At 40.8% G+C, this 25404-nt stretch overlaps 1 protein-coding gene across 4 annotated transcripts in view; it reads left to right on the forward strand.

Moving 5' to 3' along the window:
• The window catches only part of LOC140196209 (phospholipid scramblase 1), a 75974-nt gene extending 52680 nt beyond the window's left edge, over nt 1–23294 (forward strand). For all 4 annotated transcript variants that reach the window (XM_072255008.1, XM_072255010.1, XM_072255012.1 and 1 more), the window contains exons 6-9: nt 3059–3217; nt 9047–9208; nt 22519–22586; nt 22690–23294. In XM_072255008.1, the coding sequence (XP_072111109.1) occupies nt 3059–3217; nt 9047–9208; nt 22519–22548 (351 nt within the window). In that variant the 3' untranslated portion in view covers nt 22549–22586; nt 22690–23294. The remainder of the gene's footprint in view (nt 1–3058; nt 3218–9046; nt 9209–22518; nt 22587–22689) is intronic.
• The last annotated feature ends 2110 nt before the right edge of the window (nt 23295–25404 follow it).

Below are 25404 nucleotides of genomic sequence, written 5' to 3' on the forward strand. Positions count from 1 at the left end.
CATTCAGGGCCCCAAACAGTCCTTCCAGGTGAGACAACACGTCACTTGTGAGTCTGTTGGGGAAATCTATTGCATCCGGTGCTCCCGTTGCAGCCTCCTCTACATCGGTGAAACCCGACGCAGATTGGGGGACTGCTTCGTCGAGCACCTCCACTCTGTCCGCCACAACAGACAGGATCTCCCGGTAGCCACCCACTTCAACTCTGCTTCCCATTCAGATATGTCCATACATGGCCTCCTCTACTGCCATGATGAGGCTAAACTCAGGTTGGAGGAGCAACACCTCATATACCGTCTAGGTAGTCTCCAGCCCCTTGGTATGAACATAGAATTCTCCAACTTCCGGTAATTCCTTCCCCCTCCCTTCCTCTATTCCTATTTCACTCTACCCCCTCCCCCAGCTCCCTCATGGTTCCGCCTCCTTCTTCTACTACCCATTGTTTTCAGGGCTATGATGTCATTGCTTCCCCTCCCCCACCCCTTTGTCTTTCAAATTACTGGTCTTTCAACTGACGCTACAAGCATTCTTCAAATCCTTCCCCAACTTTCATTCTTCAGTCCTGACGAAGGGTTCCAGCCCGAAACGTCAACTCATCGTTTCTGACTGATACTGCCCGACCTGCTGAGTTCATCCAGCGTACTGAAAGTGTTGCTTCAGCCTACAATGTTGTGCCAATCCTTTAAGCTACTCCAAGAACAATCTAATCTTTCCTTCCCACATAGCCCTCAATTTTTCTGTCATTCTGTCAGTCTAAGAGTTTCTTAAACGTGCCTTCCACATACCTATCATTTTCTAGGTAAAACAACCTACCTTTGCAATCCCATCTATACCTCTTCTAAACACCTTAGTTATACTTCCTCATATTAGCCATTCCCCCCAGGGTAAAAGTCTCTCACTGTCAACTCAATCTACACCACTTATCATCTTGTATAGCTCTATCAGGTCACTTCTCATCCTCCTTCAATCCAAAGAGAAAAGCCCAAGTCACTCAACTTATCCTTACAAGACATGCTCTCTAATCAAGGTAGCATCCTGCTAAGTGTCCTCTGCACCCCCTCTAAAGCTTCCATACCTTTTCTATAATAAGGGAAACAGAACTGAAAAGAGTATTCCAAATATGGTCTAACCAGGATTTTATAGAGCTACAATATGATCTTAAAGCTCTTGAACTCAATTTCCCAGCTTATAGCAGCCAACACACCATACATCTTCTTTACCACTCTATCATCTTCCCATTATGCTGTCTCTCTTTTTCTTTCTTTCTCATTCATTTCTGAACATTCAGTATCCATCTATTCAATCAACTTTCATTTCTTCCTCCTAATTCGTTTTTATCTGGCTCATCTTATAACTGCAAAATTCATGGCTGATGTTATGCTTCAGCACTGAGGAGTGTTGTGTTTTGGTAGAGGTAGCCTTTGAAAGAGCATTAAATCAATGCTCATTTGTCCATATCACAACTTAAACTATCCCTTGGTACTCCTTTGAATAAGAGCAAGGAAGCTCGTCCCTGGCCAATATTTATCTCTGAATCAACATCAATGAATTTGATTAGCCTGTCATTTTATTGTTATTTCTGAGAAGTTGCGAAGTGTAAATTGTCTGCTGTGTTTCCTGTGCTGATGGGATTTTAAAATTAATTTATAGGCTGTAAAACTTTTTTGGAAAATCTTGAGTTGTGTAAGAAATGTAAGGCTTTCCTTGGCTTCATTCTCTTTCTATCCAGGTAGAGCATGTTATATGACATGCCTGCCTGCACCTGGTGTGACTGTCTCGCTCCCTCTGTCTTACTGTTCCTCATGTTGCAGTTGCACCTTTATATTGTCCAGCTCTGTTGCTCCATTCCTCATAACTGCTGTAATGTTCTCATTTAATTTCTTTGACCATAAGACATAGGAGCAGAATTAGACCATTTAGCTCATCGAGTTTCTCCACTATTCTATCATGGTTGATTCATTATCCCTCTCAAATCCATTCTCCTGCCTTCTCCCCAAAGTATTTGATGCCCTTACTAATCAGGAATCTATCAAGCCCCCGCTTTGAATATACCTAGTGTCTTGGCCTAAACAGCCATCTGTGACAAGAATTCCACATTCACCGCCCTCTGGCTAAAGAAATTTCTCCTCATCTCTGTTCTAAAGGGACGTATTTTGAAGCTGTCCCCTCTGGTCCTAGACTTCCTCCACTGTGGGAGACATCCTCTACACATCCATTCTGTCTAGGCCTTTCAATATTTGATAGGTTTCAATAAAACCCCCTCCAACCATTCTTTTAAACTCCGGCAAACAGAGGCTCAGAGCCATCAAACTCTCCTCACACCTTAAACCTTTCATTCCTGGGATCATTCTTGTGAATCTCCTCTGGACCCTCTCCAATGTCAACACATCCTTTCTTAGATCCGGTGCCCAAACTGCTCACAATACTCCAAGTGCAGTCCGACCAATTCCTTATAGTGCCTCAGAATAATGCCCTTGCTTTTATATTCCAGTGATCTCAAAATTAGTGCTAATACTTCATTTGCTTTTCTTACCACCACCTCATCCTGCAAGATAGCATTTTGTTTTTTGCCTTTTTCAAACCCATGGCATTTAACAAGTTTGAAGTCAGACTAACTGAAGTCAGAAAATTTAAATTTTCTTGAAGTATTACAGAATGCCGGCCCCTCCCCCATTATCATGGTCGTTCTTTCCATGATCAGTTTTCTTTATATGTTTCGCTTCTCCTCTGTCTCCTTTCGAATTTTGTTTGCAGGTGAATAAGGTACGTCACACAGAATTGACAAACAAGAGGCGAAACTGTTGAAGGGTCTTGGCCTGAAACGTCGACTGTATTCTTTTCCATAGGTGCTGCCTGGCCTGATGAGTTCCTTCAGCATTGTGTGTGTGTGTGTGTGTGTGTGTGTGTGTGTGTGTGTGTGTGTGTGTGTGTCACAGAAATGAAGCTTGTTATTATAAAGTTCCTTCTACCTGACTTCATAAAGTGATTTGCCTTACTGCTGGCTGCTCTGAATAGTGACCACTGTACGTTTAACACTACATTTATTTTTTCCCTCTGCAGATAGAAGTAATGGCACCGCCTAATCAAACTATTGGATATGTCATTGAAAACTGGCATCCATTCCTGCCAAAATTCACAGTTCAGAATGAGAATAGAGAGCCTGTTCTGAAGATCGGAGGCCCTTTCTGTGCCTGTGGCTGTGGTGACGTTGATTTCCAGGTACTATTTCTTTCCAAATTCCTTCCCTTACCTCCGGAATCTGTTTGTTTATTGCAGATTGGTAGCAGTGTTCCTCTTGACCTACGGCCCCCAGTGTTTAAACAGAGACATTGAAAACTATGACAAAGGAGAATATTCATCCCATTCTGCTCTTACCAGCTGAAAAACTTAAACAGATTAAGCTCAGTCTTCAAGAATAGACAGGAGCTGCTCAGGTCTGCACAAAATCTAATAATGGTTCCTATACACACCACACTTTATTACAGTGAGTTCCAGATTGCCATTATTCTTTCAGTTTTGATTCCATCCTTTTCATTCATGACAACTACTTGCCCCTTTTGCTCCTCTGTCCTGACCCCAATTAGTCTTCATGCTGCTCTTTCCACTGCTGTTTTACCCACCAACATAAACAGGGCATTTCCCCAGCTGAGAATTTGGTGAAATCTTTTCTTTATCTAATACAAATAAATCTGATACTCCACCTGTCCAGCTGCATAAATTCATTCCATAAAACCAGCTTCAGAACCATTGCTTCATCTTGGGCTTGTAATGTACTCATTTTAAAGAAAAAATTCCCTTGAATGCATGAAAAGACCTACATTGTTGCACGATCAATGAGCCAGTTGGTATCAAAGCAGTAGAAATCTCCCTGAATTTTCTACTGTTGTTTGGATGCTTCTCAGAGCTGGGCCTTGATATTTGTTCTTCTACCTCCTTCTGGATGTTTAAAAACAGTAATGCACTCTGAAGAATGTACAGTAATTTTTTTTTATCTATCAAACAAAATGGCCACAGTATCAATCTTTCCAGCATAATATTCTTTTACATAGCTGTGATTCTTTTCTTTTTCATTTTTAAATCTTTTTATTAATTATTATTGAAAATCAACAGCAGAGAAAAATACATCAAAATAATCAAGACAACATATCCATATGTAGAATAAGAGTTAAACTATCAACCAGGCTGAACAGTATATCAATAATAATAATAAAAACAAAATGTTAAAGCTTTTTTTTTTGGAAAGAAAAAAAAAAGAACCCCTGCTAACTAAAACAGAAAAAACCCCTAATAACAAAAAAAATGGGGGAAAAAAGAAACCCATTTGGAGCACAAACCCGAAGCTATACGCCATACAAGCTTCCATTTTTAAAAAAAAAGACATCAATCCGCCAACCAAATCCATATACCCAAGCATCAGAAAAGGACCATCTTTATTAACTCAAATCAAATGATAATAACGGGCAAAAGAACCCCACCTTTTCTCGAAGTCAAATCTAGGATCAAAAGTTCGACTTCTAATTTTTTCCAAACTAAGACATAACATCACCTGAGAGAACCATTGTATCAAAGTCGGAGCAGAGGCATCTTTCCATTTTAATAAAATAGCCCTTCTAGCCAATAATGTGACAAATGCAATTATGTATTGGTCTGATATAGAAATACCATGAATATATTGAGGAATTATACCAAACAAAACTGTCAATTTATTAGGTTGTAAATTGATTTTTAAAACTTTAGAAATTGTAGAAAAAATAGTTTTCCAAAATTGTTTCAGTACAGAACACGACCAAAACATATGTGTCAATGTAGCTATCTCAGTTTTGCATCTATCACCCTGACTATTTACATTAGGAAATATTTTGGAGAATCTCTCCTTTGTCAAATAATAGCGATGTACAATTTTAAATTGAATTAGAGAATGACTGGCACAAATTGAAGAAGAGTTCACCAGCTTCAAAATTCGCAACCAATCCTCTGTTATCAAGGTCATATTAAGCCCTCTTTCCCAATCTTGCTTAATCTTAAGTAAAGGATAGTTATCCTGTTGTAATAGTAAATTATAAATTTTCCCAATGAAACCTTTCACTAAAGGGTTCATTTTTAAAATAATGTCTAACAGGTCAGAGTCTTGTATATATGGAAAATTACTTAAACATTCTTGTAAGAAATGTCTGACCTGAAGATATTGCAGTGATTCTTTAACATTTCCCCACTCAAACATGTCCAAAATTTCTATAATCCTATGTATCATGAGCTTCCATTTCTGATGGAGGGCTATGTAGGAGGGAAGAATTGGAGAGATCTCAGAGTAGGTTAAAAGATCAGCACAACATGATGGTCTGAAGGGTCTTTACTATGTTAGATTCTATGCTTTTTTTGTAAGCCGTGTTTTGATAACAGTGGTAAAATATTCCATGTACCAATCATGACCTTCAGTTTATCACACTTGTATCCTAGGCTGCATGTACTGAACTATATCAAAGTCCGAAGTAAATTTATTATCAAAGTATGTATATGTCACCATATACTACCCTGAAATTCATTTTCTTGCTATTACAGCTTGGATGTCAGAGTTCAGAGTTCTATTCGAATGCTGCTTGTAATACATTTGTATGTCCTTCCTGTGAATGAATGGGTTTCTTCTAGGTGCTCTGAGTTGCCTGGTTTCTTCCAACATTCCAAAGCTGTACCAGTTAGCAGCTTAATTGGTCACTATAAATTGTCCCATGATTAGATTGGGTTTAAATAGGTGAATTGCTGAAATGTGTAGCTCATTGAGCTGTAAGGGCCTATTCCACAGCGTATCTCTAAATGAAATAAAATAAATATGAAAGAACACAATAGAATCCATGAGAAACCATACATGACAGTGGCAGACAAACAACCAATGTGCAAAAGAAGGCAAACTGTGCAAATACAAAATAAATAAACAAACAAGCGAGCAATAAATATCGAGAATCAAATTGTAGAATCTTTAAGAGTGGTCCATAGGTTGGGGAATCAGTTTAGTGATAGGATAAGTGAGCTATTCCCTCTGGTTCAAGAGCCTGATGGTTGAGGGGTAATATCTGTTCCTAAGCCTGCTGGTGTGGGATCTCCTTCCTGATGGCAGCAGTAAGAAGAGAGCATGGTCTGGATGGTGGGTCCGACTCCTTTGTAACTACCCTGGTCCCTGTACTTTTACATATTCACTTACTAACCATTGCCTGCCAATATTGCCTGTCTGTTTACTGCTCCCCGCCATGCTTGTCCAAATTCTCTCCAAGCACATTAGCAAGTCTACCCAGTGGAAATGCACTGCATCCAACCTGGATAACTTCTATCAACACCAAATCAGTTCCAACATCCCTTGATCTAAAATCTTCCCTTCAGCCAGGCATTTATCTATTCACTAGTTCTTACCATTTGATATTAACTTGAAACTTACATTTGAGTTGTTTCTTCATCTTATCTGGTCACCGATAATTACCTGCAGGACCATATCCTTTTATCTACTTGTGTCATTAAAGTTGATATGAACCATTATTACTGGTCATAATTTGACCACAGAGGGAATATTATATATAAGTTCCTTTTCATGATTATTTCTCCATTTGAGGACAGAATCTTTATTCATGTAGAGAAGTTCCTTGCAAGCCTATAGTGGAAAAGTTAGACAATGTTTCCATCTGCCACCCACAACATCTCGAAATACTTGGTGTATCTTACAAAAATAGGGATAAGTGCAAGAGATTCCACAAATGCTGAAATCTAAATCAATGCACACAAAATGCCAAAGGAACTCAGCAGGTCAGGCAGCATCTATGAAGGGGAATTAAACAGTCAACATTACAAGCGAAGACCCTTCTTTGGGGTAGACAGCTAGCATTCTAGCATTCTCTGAGTAAAAACACTTACCTCTGAAATCAGCCCTATACTTTGGGCTCCAATTACCTTAAAATTATGCCTCCTCATATTAGCCATTTTCATCCTGGGAATAAGTATCTGGCTATGCCTCTTATCATCTTGTACACTGTTATGAATTCTACTGTAAAGATGAAGCCACACTCAGGTTGGAGGAACAACACCTTATATTCCATCTGAGTGCCCTCCAACCTGATGGCATGAACATGGACTTCTCTAACTTCTGCTAATGCCCCACCTCCCCCTCGTACCTCATCCATTATTTATTTATATACACCCATTCTTTCTCTCTCTCTCTCTTTCCCTTTTCTCCCTCTGTCCCTCTGACTATACCCCTTGCCCATCCTCTGGGGTTTTTGTCCCCCCCTCCCTGGGCCTCCTGTCCCATGATCCTCTCATATCCCTTTTGCCAATCACCTGTCCAGCTCTTGGCTCCATCCCTCCCCCTCCTGTCTTCTCCTATCATTTCGGATCTCCCCCTCCCACTTTCAAATCTCTTACTAGCTCTTCCTTTAGTTAGTCCTGACGAAGGGTCTCGGCCTGAAACGTCGACTGTACCTCTTCCTAGAGATGCTGCCTGGCCTGCTGCGTTCACCAGCAACGTTGATGTGTGTTGCTTGAATTTCCAACATCTGCAGAAGTCCTCATGTTTGCATTTTTAAATTCTTTCCTAATGTTCTTTTGCTCCAAAAAGAAAAGCCCTACCCCAAACTAGTTTCATAAAAGACCCTCTCTAGTCCGGGAAGCATGCTGGTAAATCTATTCTGCACTCTCTCTAAAGTTTCCATATTCTTGCTATAATGAGGTGACCAGCACTAAACACCATATCCCAAATGTGGTCTAACCAGGGTTTTATGGAGATGCAACATTACTTCATGGCTTTTGAACTCAATACCCTGACTAATGAATACCACCACATCATTTGCTTTCTTAACAACCTTATAATCTTGCTTTGAGAAAATTTGTGATCGTGGATCCCTCTACCCAAGATCCCTCTATTCCTCCACACTGCCAAGATTCCTGCCATTACTCCTCTATTCTGCCTTCAAATTTGACCTACCAGTTAATCACTTCATACTTTTTTGGGCTGAACTCCACCTGCCACTTCTCAGCCCAGTTCCACATCCTGTCAATGCCCCGTTGTAATGTACTACACTATTCACAATGCCGCCAACCTTCATGTCAGCTGCAATGTTCAGAACTCACCATTTCACTTCCTATTCCAGTTTAGAAGAATAAAAGTTAGTCTCATTGGAGCACAAAGTTCATTGAGAGTGTGATCAGGCAAATGCGTTTGTTCCCATGCCTGGAAAGGTTAGAACTAGGGAGGAGAGGGTCATTTTTGTGAAAGAGTAAAGGGAAATTTCATTGCTGAAATAGGAAAACTACTAAATAAAGTGTTAAGGATGCTCAGTAGCAGAGAACATTCAAGCCTTGGAAAACATCTGAACACCCAAGTCTCTCTTGAAAGTCGGCCTGACCTGTATCATCAGCCATAATTTATTGAAAGTGAAATGGGCTTGAAAGATGAAAGATTTACTCCTGCTCCAGGTAAAGACTTGAAGGTGATATTCTTGTGAGATGTAAATATCATATCAAATAAGAAGGCTCTACAATGCGTGGTTAAAACTGGACAACACATCACCAGCACCAGCCTTTCCGCCATTAAGGACATAAACAGAAAGGTGCTGGAAAAAGCCCAGTGACATCTTGAAGAATTCCACCCACCCTGCTCATGGTCTGTTTGCCCCACTCCCATCAGGGGAAAAGCAATTCAGCATCCACACCAGCAGCACTAGACTCAAAAACAGTTACTTCCTCAAACTGTCAGGCAGACCAACACCTCCATTCATTACCACACACCACCACTCCTTTATCATTTCCTGTCAGAGTTACCTTATGTACAGACACTCCTGTGCCTAGCATCACTTTATGTACAGACAAGCAGACTACAGTATGTATATAACTTAATTTTGTGTATTTATATTTATTTTGTTTTTTATTGTTTTGTTTTTTTTTGCCGCACCAGATCCGAAGTAACAAATTTCATTCCTCTTTACACTTGTGTACTGAAGAACGACAATAAACAATCATCACTTGAATCTTGAAATTGATTTAGCTTTCATTTTTATTCTCTCGTAATAGGTTACAAACCTTGATGAAACAGAATCAGTTGGCAAAATCACAAAGCAGTGGACTGGATTACTGAAAGAAATGTTCACAGACGCAGATAACTTTGGAATCCAATTCCCCATTGATCTAGATGTGAAAATGAAAGCAGTTTTGCTAGCTGCCACCTTCTTAATTGTAAGTATTAACAAATCAGTACAGCATGTCTTTGAATTATCATTGGTTCTAATCACCAAATCTATTCTCTAGCCATTGGCTCATCCCGTCTTACCTTCTTTCTGAGACTGACAGGACTGTTTACAACCTTAGAACAGAGGTAAAGAGGAGTTTTTTTTTTTTAGCCAAAAAGTAGTGAATCTGTGGAATGATCTGTCACACTATGGTGGATGCCAAGTCTGTTGGTATATTTAAGGCGGAAGTTGATCATATCCTGATCGGTCAGGGCATCGAAGGAATTGACGAGAAGGCAGGTGTATGGAGTTGACTGGGATCCGGGATCAGCCATGATGGAATGGCCTAGTTCTGTTTCTATGCTTTATGGTCTTGTGGACACTGTATATATGATGAAACATAGGCCTCACCTAATATCAATACATTAGTGGAGAGTGCTACACATGCATATGTTATACAAATATAAGACCACAAGATATAGGAGCAGAATCAGGCAATTTGGCCCATCAAGTCTGCTCTGCCATTTCATCACGGCTGATCCATTTTCCCTCTCAGCCCCAATCTCCTGCCTTCTTCTCTTATCCCTTAATTCCTTGACTAATCAAAAATCTATCAACCCCTGCCTTAAATATACCTAATGACTGAGCTTCCACAGCTATTAGCGGCAATGAACTCCTGTTGCACCTGGCAACTGAGGAGAAAACAAGTGCAGGGCACCGGCACGTCGACTGAGTTGGAGATGCTGGCGTAGATTAGCAAACAGGAGGAATCTTGACCAGGAGATGGGATCTACAGGGACTATCTTGAAACTAGAGCAGAACTTCGAACTAAACTTAGAACTAATGGTTCTAAGCGGACAAGAGAATGAGGTATAATGAGAATAATCAACAAACTGGCAACCTGTGATAGAGAAGCCATCATACTTATTTCACAGTCTCTAATGAAAACCAGGTGTACTGTAATTAGGTAAACTAGCAGCAATTGGAAATCTAATGACTGAAATTTTACTTGGATCTTCAGAAGGCATTTAATAAGGTGCCACACATGAGGCTGCTTATAGGCGCGAGCTGATGAGAAAATTGAGGATCAATTGGAGGGAGATATGGACTTGACTTGTCCAAGTCTTGACTAAGAGGGCTGAGCTAGGAGTGGTTGGACTGGAAGCTGGCTGTGTTTTGCTTGATGCGTGAGTGTGTTTTGGAACCTGTTGAGGGAAAGAGAATGGGGAAGGAACGGAAATTGCTGGGAGGGGGTCGTGTGGGTCCGGTAATGGCGGACAAGATAAGAGGCGGGGTTGAGGGAAAGAAAGTGGAGAGGGATAGAGACTTGGGACCAGAGGTAGGCAGCAGGGGAGAGGTGGATTATTGTGAAGGGAGAAATAAAGGGAATGAGGAGGTAGTGAGGGGTCGGATGAATAAAAACCAAGACAAAGGGAATAAAAGAATAAGAAATGATAGTGGAGAAAGCTCTGAAAGTGAGGAAGATGAACAAGCTCAGAGAGGAGGTGTTGTCATAATTAGGTTTAATGAGAAGGCTCAGGGACATATGAAGAAAATTAACCCGTTTGTGCTAACAACAACTCTGACAAATAAGGTAGGGGAAATAGTATTTGCAAAAGTCCTTAATGATGGCAACTTATTGGTAAGATGTGCGAATGAGGAACAACTTGAGAAAGCACTCAAGCTAAAAGAGATAGGAAAATGCAAGGTGGAATACACTGGGAGGGTGGGAGCACAAAACAGTGGTTGTAAAGGAGTGATCACGGGGATACCAATGAGTATAAATATGGAGGAGATAAAGAGGAATATCAAAGGAGGGAAAGTAATGAATGTTCAAAGACTGAAAACAACAAAGGAGGGAGTGAAAAAGGAAAGTGAATCAGTATTGATTGAATTTGAAGAAGAAAGAGTGCCAAGGAAGGTGTTCCTGGGTTTCATGAGTTACCCAGTAAGGGTGTATGTGCCAAAGCCATTGAGGTGCTATAATTGTCAAAGGTTTGGACACGTGGCTAAAAACTGTAAAAGGCAGAGGAGGTGTGCTAGATGTGGGGGTGATCATGAATATGGAAAGTGCGGAACAGGAGTTCAACCAAAATGCTGCAATTGTGGAGGAGCTCATAATGTTGCACATAGTGGGTGTGCGGTTGTGAGACGGGAGACTAAAATTCAAGAAATAAGAGTGAAAAGAAAGATCACTTATGCAGAAGCTGTAAGAATGTCAAGAGAACAGAATAATGTTCCTAATGAACAGGGAGCAATAGGGATACGAGAGATGCAACAAAGAACAAATGACAGGATTTATGTAGACAAAAAGGCTCTAGTAACATTCATTGCAGGAGTGATTAATAGTACTGCTGAGGTAAAGTCAAAAAGTGACAAAATTCAGCTGGTGGTAAAAGCAGCAGTAAACCATTTAGGGTTAGTAGGACTGACATGGGAGGAAGTGAGGGAGAACCTCAGTAATCAGTCAAGCCAGGAAGTGTCATGTGTTGGTTAATACTAATTATGGTGATTCTTTTACAATGGAATGCAAGGAGCTTACTGACCAATAGCCAAGAATTCAAGCACTTTATTAAAGAAATGGTTGTAAAACCGGATGTAGTGTGTATTCAGGAAACTTGGTTGAAACCAACTTTAGACTTTGTGGTATATGGGTATACAATGATAAGGAAAGATAGAAATCTAGGGGGAGGAGGGGGTTGTGCTATGTTAATCAAGCAAGGTATACCATATAGGGTACTAGAAAAAGGAGATGATCAGGAATACATAGTGGTGGAAGTGTGGGAGAGAGGGGAGGGAGTGGTTATAATTAACTACTACAATCCATGTAAAAGGTTGGATTTAGACAGCCTATTAAAGATACAAGGACAAAACAGACATAAAGTAGTGTGGTGTGCAGATTTCAATGCTCATAGCACAATATGGAGGGATCAGATTACAGATCCAAATGGAAAGGTAATTGAAGATTTGATGGAAGAAAGGGATTTGGTGTGTATGAATGATGGTAGCGGCACAAGGATAGATATAACAACAGGAACTGAGTCAGTGTTAGATATTACGTTAGTGTCTAATACCTTGGCTGGCATTAGTAACTGGGGAGTTTGGACTGCTTCAACAGTAGGCAGTGATCACTACCCAGTTTTGTGTTCAGTGGGTGAAAGAGTTGAAGTAAGACCAGGTGGTGGAACCCCAAAGTGGGTGTTTGGAAAAAGCTGATTGGGGTAAGTTCCAGAAGTTGAGTGAAGAAGGGTTGACAAAGATTGATATTTCTGGAAATGTAGATGAATTAAACAGTCAGGTGACTTCAGCAATTATCATGGCAGCAGAAGGATCTATACCTAGGAGTAAAAATAGGATGAATAGAAAACTGGTACCATGGTGGACAGAGGAATGTTGTCAGGCTGTAAAAAAACAGAAATAGAGCATTCAGGCTAGTTAAAAGAACCCATAATATGCAGCATTTGGTTCAATATAAGAAAGCACAGGCAGTGGTGAGGAGAACTATACGTCAAGCTAAAAGGGCAAGTTGGAGGAGTTTTTGTGACAAGATAGGAAGAACAACACCTGTGGGAGAGATATGGGGAATGATTAAGAGGATGGGAGGAGATAGAAGGGAATGGGAATATCCAGTAATGATATCTGAGGAGGAAACTGCAGTCTCCAGTAGGGATAAGGCTGAGGTCATGGCCAAGTCATTTGTACTGATACGCAGTTCAGAAAATTTGTCTGAAGAAGGGAGAAGAAGAAGGGAAAGAATAATGAGCCAACACCCAGGTGTGTTAAGCAGGAGGGAAGGAACAGATGATATAATTGATGATCCATTTACATTAGCAGAAATGGTGAGAGCAATAAAGAGATCGAGACCAACCTCCCCAGGGAAAAATCTGATATGCTCTGTGATGCTAAAAAATCTAGGAGAAGGAGCGCTCTTGAAGTTGCTGCATTTTTATAACAGAGTGTGGAAGGAGGGAAGATTACCAAGTGCATGGAAAGAAGCAGTAGTAATTCCAATAAGGAAGCCTGGCAAGGATCTGTCAAAACCCACTAGCTACAGACCAATTGCATTAACATCAAGTATATGTAAGATAATGGAAAGGATGATAACAGAAAGGTTATCATATGAGCTTGAGAAAAGGGGAATGCTGGCAAGTTATCAGAGTGGTTTTAGAAAGGGAAGGAATTCCATGGACTCAGTGATTATGCTAGAGACTGAAATAAGGAAGGCCCAGGCAAATAGAGAGTCAGTAGTGGCAGTGTTCTTTGACATTGAAAAAGCCTATGATATGATGTGGAAGGAAGGATTATTAATTAAACTGCACAAGATGGGGGTTGGTGGGAGAGTTTTTAATTGGATTAAAGATTTTTTGTTTGGTAGAAAAATTCAAGTTTGGATTGGATCAGAATTATCAAAACAGTACATAGTGGAAAATGGCACACCTCAAGGTAGTGTGATTAGCCCATTACTTTTCATCATTATGATCAATGATGTCTTCACAAAGGTACCAGTGGATATAGGTAGGTCACTGTTTGCGGATGATGGGGCCTTGTGGAAAAGAGGCAGGAACATGGACCATATAATTAGGAAACTACAAGAAGCAATTGATAAAGTGGTGGAGTGGGGTTATGATTGGGGATGTAGATTTTCAGTAGACAAAAGTCAATCTGTATTTTTTACCAGGAAAAGGGTTGAGGTAGGGAAGAAGTTAAGGATGTATGGGGTTGAATTAGAAAGGGTTGCATCATTTAAATTTCTGGGAGTTATATTTGATTCACGATTAACATGGGCAGACCATATCAGGAAAGTTGAGGAGAAATGTAAAAAAGTAATAAATGTGATGAGATGTTTGACTGGTAGGGAATGGGGAGCAAGTTGTTCAGCTTTGAAGAGAATGTATGTGGCTTTAGTAAGATCTGTATTGGATTATGGAAATATAGTATATGAATCAGCAGCTAGGTCTCTTATAAGGAAACTGGATGTGATTCAGGCTCAGGGCTTGAGAGTGTGCAGTGGGGCTTTTAAAACGTCACCAGTGTCAGCCCTACAGGTAGAAATGGGAATAATGCCTTTGGAACTAAGAAGGATGCAACTGATGGCAAACTACTGGGCTAACTTGCAGGGGCACAATGATTCTCACCCGACTAAAGGAGTGTTGCAGGAGTGCTGGGAAAATGGGAGGTTTCAGAGGGATACCTTTAGTCGGGTAGGGAATGATATCACGAAAGAATGTGGAGTATTTGATCTGAGGATAAGTCCTTCAGTAGTTTATCTGGTTGTAGCTCCATGGAAGCTTGTATGGCCTGACATAGACTGGCATTTGTTAGAGGTAAAAAGGAAAGAAAGATATAAAACAGATTTGGTAAATGCATTTAACTGTCATGTGATGGAAAAGCATAGAGATTATACTCACATTTATACGGATGGTGCGAAGGAACCTGCAACAGGAGTGACAGGGTTTGGGGTGGTCATACCAGCAAAAGAAATTGGAATCAGCAGAAGAACATCTAATAAGTTAGGAGTGTTTACAGTGGAGATGCTGGTAGTGTTGGTTGCGTTGCAATGGGTGCAGAAAGCCAGACAAGCCAAAGCATTGATATGTTCAGGTTCATCCTCCGTTCTAGCAAGTTTAAGGTCTTTTCACACAAACAGTCGGCAAGGTGTACCTTATGAAGTCCTTCAGTTAGTTACAAGGATTGCAAATCAGGGAGGTCAGGTAAAATTTCTATGGGTTCCAGCACATGTAGGGGTGAAGGGGAATGAGAGGGTGGATGAGTTGGCAAAGAGGGCGTTAAAGAAAGAAAATGTGGAAATGCACATTAGTATCAGTAAAGCAGAGGTTAAGTGTGTAATCTGGGAAAAAGTCAACCGAATGTGGCAAGAAAGATGGGACAGGGAGGGGAAAGGGAGGCATTTATATCAAATACAAAAGAGTGTTGTAGTTACTAGGCTAGGTAATGGAAACAGAAGAGAGGAAATTGTGTGGACTAGGTTAAGGCTGGGGCATTGTGCGTTAAACAAAACATTGAAAATGATAGGGAAACACCAGACAGGATTGTGTGAGGAATGTCAGGAAGAGGAGTCAGTAGAACATGTAGTTCTGAGCTGCAGGAAGTATGGGATACAGAGAGAGATGATGAGAAATAAATTAAGGGAGTTGGGGATGCAGGAATTTACATTAAAAGGGTTGCTGGGCATGGGTGAGAGAGCACGTCCGGGTATTTTTAGCATTTTTAAGGGGTACAGGGGTTTTTTATAGAATATGACGAATAAACAGGAATAGGATACGAGGATGGTCAAAGATGGGAGGGTGAAGTGTAGGTGTGTGTGTGTGTGATTGGGTGAAGGGATTTAGAATGTATGTCTAGTGCACATTCTGGAGCAGAGGGTGGCGGTAATGCACCATTAAGCTGGATGCCAACCGCCGTAAAACAAGATACAGACAGACAGACAGACAGAGGCTGCTTATAGTTTTGCCTCTCCTCTGTCCACTTGTTACTTTGTCGAAAAATTCTAACAGGTTTGTCAGGCAAGATTTCCCTTACAGAAACTTTACTGATTTTGACTTAATTTATCATTAGTCTCTAGGTACTTTGAAAACTCATCCTAAATAATAGACTCCACCACTTTCCCAACTACTGAGGTTAGGCTAACTGGCCTATAATTTACTTTCTTTAGCCTTCCTCCCTTCTTAAAGAGTGGAGTGACATTTGCAATCTTCCACTCCTCTGGGACTATGCCAGAATCAAGTGATTCTCGAAAGATCATGACCAGTGCATTCATTATCTCTTTCGCAACTTCTTTTAGGACTCTGGGATATAATCCATCTGGTCCAGGTGACTTAACCACCTTCAGACCTTACAATCTGGCTTGTTCTTTTTCCTTTGTAATAGCAATGACACTCACGGACCTCTGGTACATTGCTAATGTCTTCCACAGTGAAGGCAGATACAAAGTACCTCTTAAGTTCATCTGTGATTTCTTTGTCCCCATTACTACCTCACCAGCATTATTTTCCGATGTTCCAATATCACCTCTCTTTTGCTCTTTAAATAACCGAAAAAAAACTTTTGATGTTCTGCCTTATATTATTGGCTAGTTGCTCTCATATTTCACCTTGTCCCTTTTTACTGCTTTTTAGTTGTTTTTTGTTGGATTTTAAAAGCTTCCTAATCATCCAACTTCCACTCACTTTTGCTACCTTGCCAATATCCTCCTCCAATCCACCTGGGCAAGCTCCTCTCTCTCATGCCTCTGTAATTCTCTGTCTTCCATAGCAATACTGACAAATGTAACTTGTGCTTACCTGTCGACATAACCAAGTATTCATCTGTTATTTAAGTGGCTTATCTCACTGATAATCCAGTGAAGCCTTTGTCATTACATTTCTCTGCAGATGTGTAGTCAGCTGAGAACAAGCTTTAGCATCTGAATCTAATTTATGCTGAACATGACAGCAGTCCAAATAATTTAACGGGTGCATTCAGAGAGTATTCTTGCTGCTCTGTGAATTAGAATTAGATCATGTGGCATATCAATGGTTCGATTATCTGACATTTGTTGTGGCCATTGTGAAGTGAACATCAGCTAGTTGGAGTTGTGTTCTATCCCCTGAAGAAAAATATTTTGAGACATTTCTTGATGGCATAAAATCATTACTGCTATTCTTAGCCTTGTTGATCTCTGCATAAGAGGAGATGCCAAAACTTACTTCAAAGGATTAAGTATTTTCCATGACCTATTTTAGATAAAAGTCAAGTGAATTTTTTTTACACATTACAGATTCAAAGTTGCCAAATTGCAATTCTTTGGACTTTTACCGGTAAATATTTCATTAATTTCAGTCATCATTGCTGGGAAATGCTCCCCCCAGTTCATTCATGCCCTTATGTTATATGGAGGGGTGGGGCGGGGCTTGGAAGGAAATAGGCCAAACACAGGCAATTGAGACTCGCTTGGTGAGTACCATGATTGGCGTGGACTCAGTGGGCCTGTGATCTATTGTTCTACGATTCTGCAAGAGAAAAGTTGGGATCTATACTCTCAAGAGCAATTAGGGACAGACTATAAATGGGTTGCCAATGGCACCCAGATCAACACTCAAGAATCCAGAGATCATTTTAACTTAAGTCACCTGAGAGCAAACTTAATAGATCAGCATGACAATAGATCAGCATGACTGCCTGACTCACTTAAACTGAATTAAGTTTCCCTGGAAGCCAATGGAAAGTGTAATAGAGTTATACAGCACAAAAACAAGCCCTTCCACCCACCATGTCTGTGTTGACCATTGGGCTGCCATCTATATTAATCCCATTTACTCACACTTGATCCTAGGAACTCACTCATCTACAACAGTTTTTATAGTCCGTGACAACCATGGTGTATTCATTCAGATCCTCTGATGCAACCTTGAGCATGCCCAGTCCACTGTCTCGGATCAATGCCATAGCTGTTCTTCTACCTGCTACAACAACCTCTTTGTTGTCCTTACCTCTGGAGCTTTGCTCTTTAGCTTTTGCCTGTATGCAGGCAGGAGAAGGACAACCAAGTGATCAGATATCCTGAAATGTGGACTAGGGATGGAACGGTGGGTATTCCTAATTGTAGTATAGCAATGATTGAGTGTATTATGACACCGAGTGCTGCAGGTTGTATACTGATGATAATCGGGCAGAGATTTTGTCAAAGAAGCCTGATTGAAGACTTTAACTATGATTTGAAATGTCTGCGGGTGGGCTTTTTGTGACTTGCTGATGGCAGCATTCAATATCTTGAGTGCCTGATTAATGTCATTTTTCGGCATTATGTAAACTGCAGTCAGGATCACGGAGGAGAATACGCTCAGTAAGTAGAATGGTCAGCATTTAATCATTAGATCTTCCAGGCTGGGTGGAACAAAAATGCAACAAGACTACTATGTTCGAGCACCACAAGTAGTTTATCATAAAACACACTTTTCCACCTTTTGCCTTCTCCAAGTCATCAGTCTAGTCTATCTTGTGTATTGAAAAAACCTTTCGGTCCTACCGACATATGCGATGTGTTCAGAGCAAGCCCTGTCTCTGTGAAACAGAGATTACATTGCAGTAATCTAGTCTATTCAATATAAAAATGTGAATTAGTTTTTCAACATCATTATGTGACAGAAATAGATGTACCTTTGCAATCTGTTTTAAGTAATCATCTGTTTGAACTTCTTCCATCTGGCAGACGTTATAAGATTTTCTATGCCTGGACTTCCAGACTGAAAAATAGCTTTTTCCCCAGAGCTATAATTGCTCTGAACCAATCAATCAAGCATCATCCATAAATTGTTATATTGCTACCTTAATACTGGTCTTATGGCTGTCATGCACTGGGTTGCCAAACCAGCAGAAATGGACCACTCAGTTGGAGTCTGGATTACTGGAACTAAGAAAGTTTTATTAAAGAAGTAAGCAACACAGTACTCTAATCAAAAGGATAATAAATGCAACAGTTCAGCAATGATAAACACACATGTACACAGAACTAGGATAATAGGATCAACCAAGCTCTATCGCAGTCTGGGGTAAATGACCAGTTTCAAGTGACGCAAAGTTCAGTTCAATTGAGTTCAGTTCAGTTCGCAGTAATCACTGTTGTGCCGTTGGGCGGGAAAAAGGAGAGAGAGCGAAAGCGAATGAATATTCAAAACGGATTCCACACAGACCTTCGATATTCCTCGCAGTTAGCTTTCGGGCGAGTCCCTGGTAATGTCTTCTGAGGTCACCGACTGTGTCCCCTCCGTTCCAGACACGATTGTTCTTCAGTGGTGAACCTGGCACCCAGGCAAGGGTGGACACACACCAGGTTCCCGCCGACTGTATCTTTCCACCCTGTGCGTCTATGGCTGGTCCCGCGTTCAGACCTCCAAAAACTCCCACCGACTTGTGGGAGCACACCGCTTCCAGGGTCTCGTTACCTCGTGGTGTTGTGTGTGTGTGTGTCTTAGCGAACCTGCCCCTTTTTATCCCCCTGCTGGAGTATCGCCTGTCCATCGCACTTCAAACAGTTCAGGGTTCAAAAGGAGCCGGTCTTGACAATACTCAGACCGGTGTCTCCTTCCGTTAAACTCTCTCGTCTCTTCATTAACATTTCCAAATGCTGCTCCATTGTCTTAGTTATCTCTCTCTCCTGAAGACAGGTGGCAGATCAACTGTTGATCCCACTGGTGCTAGCACAGGACAGTTAACATCTTAGTCTATGTGTACTTTTGTAACCCTCTTTCGTCACATTGGTTTAAGGAGTTTTTCCAAAACTTAGGTTGTTTCCTCTAGGACGTCAGAAGTTGAGAGGTGACCTGATAGATGGATATAAAATTATGTGACATAGGCAGGGCAGACGGTTAGTGCCTTTCTTCCAGAGGTGGAAAGTGTTCTTAAAAATCTAGATTCACTACCACTTAATCCCTCCCAGTCACTGCCCTTCACTGGAATACCTTAGTTCTCACTACGCCACTGGCTTTTAGGGCAGCAATGAAAATTCCTCAATCCCTGGCATCACATCAGTAGCTTCCTTTTGGTTTTCATTACTGTCAGTCATGCAAGTTCCAAATGGGGACTCAGGAATAGCATCGGACTCAGATGTTGAAGGATTCTTCATTGCTGTTTTCATAACAATTTTGTTTTACCAGTCAGAGTTGTTAGCCCTGAGCTGAACCCCCAAACCTGGAGGACTGGTGGCCCACTCTTAGTCTGCTTCTACCATTTGGCCTGCTTGGCATGGGTGACCCTACCAAGAGCCAAAGCAGAAAGCCCCGACTCCAGCCAACATCGGTCTCTGAGTCATTGAGGCATGCAAGCCTCCAGACACTATGACAAGATTGTGGTGGTCTTGTAGGTCATTGGAATAAGTAAAGAAAGAATCACTATGATCCAGCAAAGAACCAGATACAACAATTTAAAGAAAAATCCAAACCACGAATGATGAGGGTAAGCCAACCACAACTATGCAATCTCATGGAGATTTAAAGAAGTGTACAGCATTAGAATGAGGACCAAACCGTGAACCTCAACTTCGGGACTTAAGGTTGTGTATAGAAATCAGGACAGCATATTGGACTGGAGCAGAAATAACATATCCTCCTTGCTGGCCATCAGCATAGTTGCACCTCAAGGATGTGTGCTTAGTCCAGTGTGCTTAGTCCACTGCTCTACTCTCCCTACATTCACGCTGGTGTGGCTGCACACAGCTCAAACTCCATCAATAAATTTGTCACTAACGCAAGTATTGTTGGCACAATCACAGATGGTGTCGACGAGTCAAACAGGAGTGAAATAGATCAGCTGGTTGAGTTGTGTAATAATAACATTACACTCTATGTCCGTAAGACCAAGGAAATGATTGTGCACTTCAGAAAAGGAGAAGCTGGGAAAATACTCTAGTCCTCATCGAGGGGTTAGCATTGGAAAAAGTGAGCAGCTTCAAGTTCCCGGATGTCAATATCTCTGAAGATCTATCCTAGGTCGAACATATTGTTGCAATTACAAAGAAGGCATGCCAACAGTTATATTTCAGTAGGGTTTGAGTTTTCTATATCACCAAATACTCTGGAGAGCATCATCTCCATCTTGCCCAACATGGAGGCAGCAATTTATAGGATCAGAAAATGCTGCCTATCTCCATCATGGGCACAAGCCTCACTACCATCGAGTTCAACTACAAGAAGAACTCCTGAAGGCAGCATCTATCATTAAGGACCCTCACTATCGAGGACATGCCTTTGTCTCATCGAGGAGGAGGTACAGGAGCCTGAAGACACACACTCAGCATTTTTAAACAGCTTCTTCCCCTCCACCATCAGATTTCTGAACAGACCACGAACCCATGAACACTACCTCACTTTTTGCTCTCTTTTTGCACTACTTGTTTATTTTTCATAATTCTTACCGCAACATAGTTACAACCCACAACTGGTCAGTTACACCTCTTCCTCAGAAAACAGGTGGGATACACTGCTCCTCAGTAAAAATGCTGATACTGCATAAATTCAGTTCGAAGCAGCGGGATAAACGTGTGATTAAAAGTCAACGGACAGTTATAGACCGTCTTCTAGAAGAAGTCGGTGGGTCAAGTAGTGGTGTGGTAGCCTTGCGATTAGTGGAGCACATCCTCACATTGCATTGGCCAGTGATTTAAATGACACATTTCTCTGTTTGTTTTGCTGTTCCGAAGTTCTTGTGACAAATAATGCTAATCTATATCGTTACCCATCTGTGGAAGGAAAAGAATTGCTGAAATTTCAGGTCAAAGTCCTGCGTCAGGATGCAAGGCAGCATAAAACACTGACATTTTCTAAACCCACAGATGCTGCTTGACCTTCTGAGTTTATCTTGAAGTGGAAAAACTTGCAGGCGCTTAAGAAAGCGAATGATGTATAAGCCTTCATTAGTCAAGGAACTGAGTTCTGTAAAACTCTGGTCAGACCATACATGGAGTATTGTGTTCTGTTCTGGTCGTCTCATTATAGGAGGCATGTGGAAGCTTTAGAAAGGATGCTGAGGATGCTGCCTGGATTGGGGAGAGCATGTATGGTGACGGTTATGTTGAGTGGGCTTGGGCTTTTCTCTTTGGAGAGAAGGAGAACAAGAAGTGATTTAATAGAGGTATACAAGATGCTAAGAGGCGTACATCAAGTGGACAGCCAGTACCTGGTTGATATGAGGGGGGGCATAACTTTAAGATGTTTGGAAGGAAGTGTGGGGGATGTTGGAGGTAAGTTTTTTTACACAGTGAGTAGAGGGTGCATAGAATCCTCTGCTGGGAGTGGTGATTGAGGCAAAAGCATCAGAAACATTTAAAAGGCTCTTAGATAGCCTTCCATTTTTCTTTCATCCATGTGCCTATGTGGGAGGGAAGGATTAGCTTGCTCTTAGACTGAATTAAAAAGTCAGCACAGCAATGTGGGCTGAAGAGCCTCCACAAGGCTGTGCTGTTTTATGTTCTATGCAGATTGTGCTGTGCTCAGAGTCCTGCTTTTACAGTGTCTTGTACCTCCACTGAAGTTTATAAGGCTAATTACAACCATATATCAAATGCCTGAAAGAACATTGAAAGCATGATAACGAGAACGATGAAATCTAAACAGTGTAGATTAATTATTGTAATGAATTATATTTAGAGTTTTCACACAATTCTCTTTAGTCTGAAGGACTGTGAGGATTTAAATAATTTATTCGTCTCATCAAGTTAAGTACACTGTAATGCTGATTAACCTGGACTCTTGCGGAGGTATGTTTTTTTTAAAAAAAAAGATTTTGGTCAGTTAAATTTAATTGGAATTATTTTTTCCCCCACAGGATTTTTTGTACTTTGAGAGAAGCAATTAATGAACAAAGATTTTTCAAACCATGAAACAATCTTTGCCGTAAGTATTTGAGCTCATTTCCATCTTTGTTTTGCTTTCTAGGACTTAAATTGGCAGTTCCACAGACGACTACTAATGTTTTTTCTCATTATTTTAATTACAGGGATTGAAACAGATTGCAAAGATAATATCAATTCTTCCGCATCGTATGAGTAATGTGAATCACTGATATGAAACTGAACCAAGTCAGTTGAAATGTATCCAACTTGTCTGATGGATTCTGTAAAATTAGGTAGAATTTCAGGGAGCGGTCTGCAGCACACAATATTCCCAAGTGCCTTTAAGCAGGAGTGTGGAGAAATAGAAAACTTGCCTTTTAGTTCTTCTCAAGGATCAACTTTGATATGCTAACAAAACTATGATAAACTGCACTATTTTCTCTCTTGAGCTATTCCAAGAAAGTATACACAAAAATATAATATTCAGAACTATGCACAAGTCTTAGGCACATATATACACCTAGCGTGCCTAAGACTTTTGCACAATACTTTATGTATTTCTATTTGTGGAATTTTAGAATATTGTATATTTTCAAATATAATAAAGCCATGAAAAATATGTAAAATGTGGAGTAAATTTGCTTATCGCCAGCTTTTTGTCTAAGTAACTTGCCTCAATGATTATGAATTGTACGATAATGCCTTTTCTAAACTATTTTCTTACCTTGCCTAGGAGGTTTAGTAACTTAATAAATATCAGACTATCAAATCTATTTCTGTGTTTTTATTATGACCATAGAAATTCAGAACTCAGTGTCTGGGTCATTGATTGCTAGACGAGTAAAGGCTGGCTCCTTGTATTTTTAGAAGCATGATGTGCTTAATGTATACCTTTAAAAGATCTTAATATTCACTTTGTTTTCTAGCTAAGCAAACCCTGAAGCTTTTATTTAAACATTAAATGGAAGTAAAGCAGCTGAAGTAGCACAATGCTTCCAGGGGAATTGTGGAGAGGTCCGTTCACACACGGCAAGCATCGTGGCCGTTGTAAAGTTGCAGAAGCTGGACAGCCTGAAGAGGAATTTCAAAAGTAGATTTGTTGATCATCAACTTTACCACACCACATTGTGAGTTAGAAATGACAGTACGATATATGCCACATTAGTTTCACTATGCATTTCAAGCATTCAGTATTTCCAAGGAGTGAGATGCAGAAGGGGAGAGTTGGATGCTGCAGTGGTAGTTGAGCCTTTTTGAGATATAGTGACCAATTTCAAAGTTAAAATTAAATTTCAAAGTTCATAGTAAGTTTATTATTAAAGTATGTATATGTTACCATATACAATATTGAGATTCATTTTCTTGCAGGCATTCGTAGTAGAACAGTAGAATTAAAGAAAAAATGCACACAAAGTTTGACAAGCAACCAATCTACAAAAGAAGAGAAACTGCAAATACAACAAAAAAAATAATAATAATAATAAATAAGACTGAGAACATAAGTTGTAGCTTCCTTGAAAGCAAGTCCATAGGTTGTTGAATCAGTTCAGTGTTGAGGTGAATGAACTTATCCACACTGGGTCAGGAGGCTGATGGTTAAGGGATAATAACTATTCCTGAACCTGGTGCTGTGGGACCTAAAGCTACTGTACCTCCTTCCCGATGGCAGCAGTAAGAAGGGAGCATTGCCTAGTGCAGCGGTCCCAACTACCGGGCCGCAAAGCATGTGCTACTGGGCTGCGAGGAAACAATATAATTTGGCGGTATGAGTCAGCTGCACCTTTCCTCATTCCCTGTTACGGCCACTGTTGAGCTTGCACGCACGCGAGGTCATTACCCGCACGTCATCCATGTCAGCGCGGGAAGGAGATCAATTCCTCGAGCTTGCAAATGACGGCGGGTTGAAAAGTATGTTTGACATAACATTTCTGCCGGCATTCTGGATCAAAGTCAAGGCTAAATATCCTGAGATAGGATGAAAGCACTGAAAAAGTTGCTTCCATTTCCAACGTATCTCTGCAATGAATGCAACGAAAACTAAATTGCGGAATAGACTGGACACAAGGAACCCCCTTCGAGTGTCGCTGTCTCCCATCACCCCTCGATGGAACTATCTTGTTGCAGGGAAACAAGCCCAGGGCTCCCACTGATTCTGCGATATTGGTGTGTTGCAATGATTTTATATGTTCATACGGGGAAAATATGTGCTGTGTGTTTAATATCCAAACATTACTTAAAATGTTATGATGCTATTGACTTATAAGTGACTTATATAACTATATAACAATTACAGCACGGAAACAGGCCATCTCGGCCCTTCTAGTCCGTGCCAAACACTTACTCTCACCTAGTCCCACCGACCTGCACTCAGCCCATAAGCCTCCATTCCTTTCCTGTCCATATACCTATCCAATTTTTCTTTAAATGATAATATTGAACCTGCCTCTACCACTTCTACTGGAAGTTTGTTCAACACTTACTTCAAGCTCCCCTGTCCTCCCCTGATAACTGACATCACTATATTCATGTGAGGAAAATATGTGCTGTGTGTTTATTATTAAATTCATTAGATAAACCCTTTTAGAAATGAAATTGAGTGTATTAGCCACTTATCACCTATATTCTGGTCGTGATTACCAGCTCCCCCCCCTCCAACAGAATTGCCAAAAACGATTTGTAGAAAAAATTGGCATGTACACGCATGCGCACACAGGTGCCTGCGCAAGGCTTCATGGTCATGGTAGTCTTTTTCGGGGTAAACACAAAGTACTCGACTGCTTCTCTTGACTGTTGGCAACCCTACCTCCCCCCCGCCAGGGTCGGCCGGTCCGTGAGAATATTGTCAATAATAAACCGGTCTGCGGTGCAATAAAGGTTGG

The sequence above is a fragment of the Mobula birostris genome, chromosome 4, assembly GCF_030028105.1.
Source record: "Mobula birostris isolate sMobBir1 chromosome 4, sMobBir1.hap1, whole genome shotgun sequence".
NCBI classification, from domain to species: Eukaryota; Metazoa; Chordata; class Chondrichthyes; order Myliobatiformes; family Myliobatidae; genus Mobula; species Mobula birostris.